The sequence below is a fragment of the Brachyistius frenatus genome, unplaced genomic scaffold (genome assembly GCF_029030835.1).
Source record: "Brachyistius frenatus isolate BFR_SWC_R1_liver_20210118 unplaced genomic scaffold, ASM2903083v1 Contig_424, whole genome shotgun sequence".
Taxonomy (NCBI): domain Eukaryota; kingdom Metazoa; phylum Chordata; class Actinopteri; family Embiotocidae; genus Brachyistius; species Brachyistius frenatus.
The window spans coordinates 177852-186024 of NW_027211023.1; the positions used below are offsets into that span (position 1 = coordinate 177852).

At 46.5% G+C, this 8173-nt stretch overlaps 1 protein-coding gene across 1 annotated transcript; it reads left to right on the plus strand.

Moving 5' to 3' along the window:
• Window positions 1-1626: 1626 nt before the first annotated feature.
• On the plus strand, window positions 1627-7147 carry LOC138637019 (uncharacterized). Its single transcript, XM_069725441.1, has 3 exons — window positions 1627-2548; window positions 5173-5586; window positions 5710-7147. The coding sequence occupies exons 1-3, from the start codon at window positions 1627-1629 to the stop codon at window positions 6267-6269; spliced, it is 1896 nt and encodes a 631-aa protein (XP_069581542.1). The 3' UTR covers window positions 6270-7147.
• Window positions 7148-8173: the final 1026 nt, after the last annotated feature.

Below are 8173 nucleotides of genomic sequence, written 5' to 3' on the forward strand. Positions count from 1 at the left end.
TCTGGTCGCTACGCCGACTGTTGTACAACAAGAAGTAGTTCTGGTCGCTACGCCGACTGTTGTACAACAAGAAGTAGCTCTGGTCGCTACGCCGACTGTTGTACAACAAGAAGTAGTTCTGGTCGCTACGCCGACTGTTGTACAACAAGAAGTAGCTCTGGTCGCTACGCCGACTGTTGTACAACAAGTAGTAGTTCTGGTCGCTACGCCGACTGTTGTACAACAAGAAGTAGTTCTGGTCGCTACGCCGACTGTTGTACAACAAGAAGTAGCTCTGGTCGCTACGCCGACTGTTGTACAACAAGAAGTAGTTCTGGTCGCTACGCCGACTGTTGTACAACAAGAAGTAGCTCTGGTCGCTACGCCGACTGTTGTACAACAAGTAGTAGTTCTGGTCGCTACGCCGACTGTTGTACAACAAGAAGTAGTTCTGGTCGCTACGCCGACTGTTGTACAACAAGAAGTAGTTCTGGTCGCTACGCCGACTGTTGTACAACAAGAAGTAGTTCTGGTCGCTACGCCGACTGTTGTACAACAAGAAGTAGTTCTGGTCGCTACGCCGACTGTTGTACAACAAGAAGCAGCTCTGGTCGCTACGCCGACTGTTGTACAACAAGTAGTAGTTCTGGTCGCTACGCCGACTGTTGTACAACAAGAAGTAGTTCTGGTCGCTACGCCGACTGTTGTACAACAAGAAGTAGCTCTGGTCGCTACGCCGACTGTTGTACAACAAGAAGTAGTTCTGGTCGCTACGCCGACTGTTGTACAACAAGAAGTAGCTCTGGTCGCTACGCCGACTGTTGTACAACAAGAAGTAGTTCTGGTCGCTACGCCGACTGTTGTACAACAAGAAGTAGTTCTGGTCGCTACGCCGACTGTTGTACAACAAGAAGTAGTTCAGTATCTCCACCGACTGCTGTTCAGTAAAATGTTGCTCCAGTCACCTGCTGAAATTGTCCAATCGAAGCCTTCCAACCCGATTGATCTGAAAGGTAAAGGTGTCGCCGTTGGAGACGAACAAACAGGTTTATCTGAAGTTAGCGTCGTTTACCAAGTGGACTCAGGTCGTCTGTATCACCTACAGTCATGCTCACCTTCGTTTTCAGCACAAAGGTCGCTGCATAAAAACCCAACAAGCTGCTGGTCGTCCTCCATGTTTGTTTCGGTGAGGACTGATGGTTATCGTCCACCTGCAGAACCTCCACCGGTCTGTTCGCTTCCTGTAGCGTTAGCAGGTTGTTAGCGTCGTCCTGAGTTTAATCACTGCGGGACGCCTGAACTCAGAACCACAAACACTCTGACTGTAATGACCTCGGTGGCCTGCAGGGGGATCTGGTAGGTCTGCTGTGCTGCTGCAGAGAGAAATGTTGTCATGACAACCAGCTCGCTCTGAGTGTGAACCCTGGTGCAAGATCATTGACACTCCCAAGATAACATCCTCTCACTCTCTCTCTCACACACAGAGTTTTGTTTGCGTCACTGAGGACATCACTTTGATTTAATCATCATTTTTAATTTAATCACAATAAAATCCAAACATTAACCTTTAGTTTATTTGAACCTTAAACTAAGTCTTTACAATGAAACTTACTGACTGACATTATGGGGACTCACAATGTCCCCACAATGTCAGTAAAACAAGGACAAACACACTTCCTGACCCCGCCCCCTCCCTCTCTCTGCAGTGAAGAGTCTCGCTCGCTCCGAATACTTCTGACAAAGAGACAGGCCGACCAATCAGCAGCCAGTCAGGACCAACAGTCCCCGCCTCTCTCCACCTGCCTCGTTAAGCCCCTCCCTCCCAAATCGAGCCCAGTGTCTGACGCTGCCTCCGGCGCTGTGGCTCCGACAGGTTCGCCCAGGGAGGAGAGCAGGACCTGGTCTCTCAGTGGGAAACCCCTCCCTGCTCTGTATGTGGACACCTCCTTGGGAGACCTGGCTCCGCCCCCTCCACCCGAGGAGGAGGACCACCCCGCCCAGTGGACCAGAACTTCTCCTGTTGCCATTCCAGCACAAGCCCCACCCCCACCCAGTCTGTACTCCCCCCCATCTGTCGGCACCAACGACAGGTGTCATTTAATGATGAAGCTGGAGTCGTATTACAGCAGACACCCACAGGCCACGCCCACTGACTCTAGCCCTTCCCCCATACTAGCCCCGCCTCCTACCTTCCCAACCAGGAACTGGTCCTGTTTACACCCGGACCAACCCGATGTCGTCGACTCCCCCAATCCACCAATCAGCCCGCTCCTTTACTCATCCCCAGACTCCCCCTCCGATGCCCCGCCCTTCGTGATCCGGACCGCCTCCCCGCCCCCCCCACAGGACTACCGAGCGGCGCTGCCTGTGGAGCGCTGGGCCGAGAACGTCAACAGATACTACGGCTCGCAGAGTGCAACGGGAGGGGAAGGGGGAGGGGTTAAGGGAGGGGCAGCGCCTGGCGAGGAGCTGTCAGAGCTGGACTCTCTGTACCAGGCCAGCCTGCTGGCTCCCAGCATGCACCGGGGCAGCCGAGGAGTCAGTCCTCAGCCGGCGGGAAGCAAACCAGGTGAGAAGTACGGAAATGATGATCAGCTGTTTTATTAAATAAATAACTATTAATACACGCACTACTACTGTGTGTGTGTGTGTGTGTGTGTGTGTGTGTGTGTGTGTGTGTGTGTGTGTGTGTGTGTGTGTGTGTGTGTGTGTAGGTGTGAGGAGGATGCCGTCTGGTTCTGGACGGTCCAAAACACCGACAGCTGAGCTGGAGAGATTCGCCTACAGAACCCCGGTATGACATCATCGTTTCACTGTTGATAATAATAATAATTATAATAATAAATCCTCTGATCACTGAGTTATTGATCGATTGATAAATTCAACACATTATCTATCATTTATCTGCATTAGAATGAGACATTAATCACAATGTTTTCTAGAAATGTGAGTTTATTTAATGTGTTCAGTGTGAAAACTGTTAAATGTTATTTAATTTAAATAAAATATATTTTAATTAAATACAAAAAAGCAGCACTTTAAAACTAATTTCACATATTTGTAGATTATGAATTGTTAATAATAATCTGAGCTGTGCTGATTCAGACCTCAGTTTATTTTAACAAGCAGCTTGTTTCACCTGTAAATAAATCAAAATAAATCAGCAATCATTAGATAATAATAAAGTAAATATGGTTAAACTTCATCTTCAGATTGCGTCCGCTGACGACGAGAACTACAGCGCAGAGAACCTGCGACGCATCGCCCGCAGCCTGAGCGGGACCGCCATCGGGTCGCGACCCCAGAACGTTGGCTCCTCCCACAGCTGCGTGAGTCACACAGTAGTGATGTACCATCATCTCCTCCTCCATTCACTTCATCCTCCTGCTGCCACCTTGTGTTCAATGTTGTAACTGCAGCCTGGTGCAGAGATGACGGACACACACACACACACACACACACACACACCTGCATCTCGTCAGGTTTTCTAGTATCAAAGTGTTCATCAGATGCTGTAAAGGTCAGTTCAGAGAATCAGAAGAGTTTATTTAAGACCGATATCAGCCGGCTCAACTCAGATCAATATATCTCAAGTTTTATCTTAAATTTGTTCTGAATAAAACTCTTCATCAGATTGATGATGTGTTGTTAAACCAGATGTTTTTCCTCTGATGAATCCTACAGCCCTCCTCAGACTCGCTGAGACCTGGATGTCTTTTCGTGATGCGTTTTCTTCTTTAGTTTAAGTGTAAGATGGAAACAATATCAATACATTATTTGAATCCATTGTTATTCCTGAAGAGCTGACGTGAATCTATCTGAACTTTATATTAAATACAATTTAAAGAGTTTAAGAGAAATATATTCGGCAGCGAGTGTTTTAATGTCATTTCTGCGTCACAAAGTGTAAAAACCTGTAGAAGAACAAAAACACATTTACGGTTAGGTAAAAAATACATAAAACCTCCACATATCTCCTCCGGGACTCGAACACGGGTCTCCAGTGTGGTGGTTGTTCCCTCCATCTCCTTACAAGGACTTCAGCCAGGCTTCACGCAGACACGCTGCCCCCCAGTGGACAGTCTGGTGCACTACACCTGTGCAGACTGTATTAATAAACCCAGCAGGTCAGACGCTCAGCCATCTTATATTCAGCCCTCAGAATCGCCTCCTGCCGCCACATTAATCATTGATCAGCTGTTTAGTTCCTCCATTAAGCTTTTAACCTGCGAGGAGGAGCCCGGCTGATCCGAACCAATCAGATCAGATCTGCGGGAGGAATCGTGAAGGGTTTTACTCTTCTTCTGCAAATTTACCACATTGTCACATTGTAACCACGCCCCCTGGTCTGTAACCACGCCCCCAGTACACGAGGGAGGGATCCAAACTCTGAGATGTTTTTTTGTTGATGTTCTGAGTCCACACCAGAGTCCATTCAAAATTCTGCTGATTTAACAGCAGCTCACACACAGGTGAACACTGATGAAGATGATTGATCTTCATCGCTCTCTCAGAAAGACAGCAGTCAGTCATCTGGAAAACTTTTATCCCGGAAACACAAGGTTTCCTGTTTCTGTTGTTTTTCATGTCATCCTTCGTCACATTAACCTGTTTTCATTTTTACCTCTCCTTCATCTTCCTCTTTGTTTCCTCTCCTTCATCTTCCTCTTTGTTTCCTCTCCTTCATCTTCCTCTTTATTTCCTCTCCTTCACCTTCCTCTTTGTTTCCTCTCCTTCACCTTCCTCTTTGTTTCCTCTCCTTCACCTTCCTCTTTGTTTCCTCTCCTTCATCTTCCTCTTTGTTTCCTCTCCTTCATCTTCCTCTTTATTTCCTCTCCTTCACCTTCCTCTTTGTTTCCTCTCCTTCATCTTCCTCTTTGTTTCCTCTCCTTCATTTTCCTCTTTGTTTCCTCTCCTTCATCTTCCTCTTTGTTTCCTCTCCTTCATCTTCCTCTTTGTTTCCTCTCCTTCATTTTCCTCTTTGTTTCCTCTCCTTCATCTTCCTCTTTGTTTCCTCTCCTTCATCTTCCTCTTTATTTCCTCTCCTTCACCTTCCTCTTTGTTTCCTCTCCTTCATCTTCCTCTTTGTTTCCTCTCCTTCACCTTCCTCTTTGTTTCCTCTCCTTCATCTTCCTCTTTGTTTCCTCTCCTTCACCTTCCTCTTTATATCCTCTCCTTCACCTTCCTCTTTGTTTCCTCTCCTTCATCTTCCTCTGTTTCCTCTCCTTCATCTTCCTCTTTATTTCCTCTCCTTCATCTTCCTCTTTATTTCCTCTCCTTCATCTTCCTCTTTATTTCCTCTCCTTCATCTTCCTCTTTGTTTCCTCTCCTTCATCTTCCTCTTTGTTTCCCCCCCTCCCCTCCTGAAGGACCCCTCTGTGTCCAGACCCCCCTTCAGACCCACTGACCTTCACCCCTCCTTCTCCTCTTCCTCCCCGAGCCACCCCAGCATCTCCTCCCTGCACCTCCCCTTCCCCTCCTCCTCCACCACAGATCACCCCCACCCCCGACACCGTGGCCCCTCAGCTCCTGCACCTCCACCACAGCACCCTCCCTCGCAGACACAGCGGCCCCCCAGCTCGGGGTCCTCCTCCTGGGGACGCTCAGGTAACCTGCTGGCCCTCCACCTCCACTCTCTCCTCCTCCTTGATTAGTTTAAATCTCACATCACTGATGAAGAACTTACAGTAAAATGTGTGTAAATGTCCCCCCCCCCCCTCCCCCCTCCAGGACCTGGACCGGGCCTCCAGCAGCAGGTTCTGGTTGTGCCTGACCGGCGTCCGTCTCTCTCAGGTCAAAGCGTCCACAGTGTCGCGCTGAGTTACGGGACTCTGCCTCGGGCCCCTCGCCGAGCCCCCCCCTCGTCCTCCTCCACCCTCCCCCGGCCCAAACACGCCCCCCCGCCGGGCCCACAGAGTCTCTATGCCACCCTGGTCCACCCCCGCCGCTCCGCCAGCTCTAACGGCCTTCACTGCCAACCGCCACCCGGTAAAGTGGGCGGGGCCTCAGGCTTCGCACCCCAGCACCTCCAGGTGCCGGGCGACACCCCCTCCCGACCGCGCCGCCTGGACGTGCCCCCCGAGGGCGACTGGCGCCGCGAAGCCGACTACAGGCAGGCCCAGCCTGGCTCCTCCTGGGACCGCCGCTCCGCCACCCTCCTCCGCCCCCCCCACCGGCTCCTCAGAGGCCCCGCCCTCTGCTCCCTCTGCCAGCAGCTTCCTGCTGAGCCGCCGCGCTCGTACTGCCCGTCCTGTGCGGCTCGCCTGGCCCGGTTCCACCCGGTCAGCTGATCGGGTTCCTTCGTCTTCATCGGCTGCAGCTTCCTGTTTACGAAACGAGTCTGTAAACAACGATGTTGGAGGGTCTGTGGGATCAAGCTCCGCCCACATCCCCACCTGGCTGTCTCACCTGCTGCTCGATCTGATCTTCATCATCATCGTCATCATCTCGGACACAGAGAACGTCTCTGAACGAAGACGAGGACCAGGGGGGATCCACAGCTCTTCGTCTCTGCTATTTGACTTCCTGTCGGTTCGGACCGGAATTTATCCACCTGTAGAGCAAATGCTTTTAAAGTGACACCTCCTCCTGCTCCTGCTCCTCCTCCTCCTAGTGTCTGTAGATCTTCTTAGATTATTAAGTGAAGCTTCCTCTGAGCAGCTAATATTTAGCATGACGTTAGCAACGTGTTAGCGCCTCCACGTCGGTGTACATTTATTATAATTACATTTATGATAATAATTAACGAGTAGATTCAGATCTATTTTTCTTCTATCTTTCTCCATCAGTGAACTTCACAAATGGTCAATTAGTTTTATTTTTGCTTGTTGCTGCTTTCTTTTCATCGCCCCTCGTTTTCCCTCTTCGATCGAACTCTTTAAGCGCTGACTCCGCCCACCTGGCGCCTCCAGGTGAGCTGAAACAAACACGTCTGGTCTGAAGGAAAACATTCATTTTAAATTCACCTGCAGATCAATGAGGTGATTAAAATTATAAGGAGGTGTTCGTGAATATAAAATCAGATATAAGATATATTGATCCCAGTATCTCATCTTTTCAAAATAAATGCTGAGTTTATTTGAACTTTAATATGTTTCAGGTCAGACTTGATTTCAGACTCTTCAGTAATTCAGAAGATTTTTTTTCCATCATGTCAAGAGTTTATTTGCTTTTTGGCAGATTATATTTTGTTGATTTTTGGTATATTTTTATGCTTATTTTTCTACGCTGTAGACTTAATAAAGATATGATTAAAATCTATAAACGTTAAATGTGGTCCCTGTGATTATTTCCAGCTGCAGACTTCTTTATCTGATCAATGAAAGAAATGATGAAAGCAGTTCCAGAAATTACAGTAAAACTTAAGAATACAAGAAGGAAACGAGTCTCTGAAAACATCGACGAGAAGAAAGATGCTGGCGTCACACTATAACATGTCTATAATATGATATAAAGACACTATAACATGTCTATAATATGATATAAAGACACTATAACATGTCTATAATATGATGTAAAGACACGATAACATGTCGTCTATAATATGATATAAAGACACTATAACATGTCTATAATATGATATAAAGACACTATAACATGTCTATAATATGATATAAAGACACTATAACATGTCTATAATATGATGTAAAGACACTATAACATGTCTATAATATGATATAAAGACACGATAACATGTCTATAATATGATATAAAGACACTATAACATGTCTATAATATGATGTAAAGACACGATAACATGTCGTCTATAATATGATATAAAGTCACTATAACATGTCTATAATATGATATAAAGTCACACTATAACATGTCTATAATATGATGTAAAGTCACTATAACATGTCTATAATATGATATAAAGTCACACTATAACATGTCGTCTATAATATGATATAAAGACACACTATAACATGTCTATAATATGATGTAAAGACACTATAACATGTCTATAATATGATGTAAAGACACGATAACATGTCGTCTATAATATGATATAAAGTCACTATAACATGTCTATAATATGATATAAAGTCACACTATAACATGTCTATAATATGATGTAAAGTCACTATAACATGTCTATTATATGATATAAAGTCACACTATAACATGTCTATAATATGATGTAAAGTCACTATAACATGTCTATAATATGATATAAAGTCACACTATAACA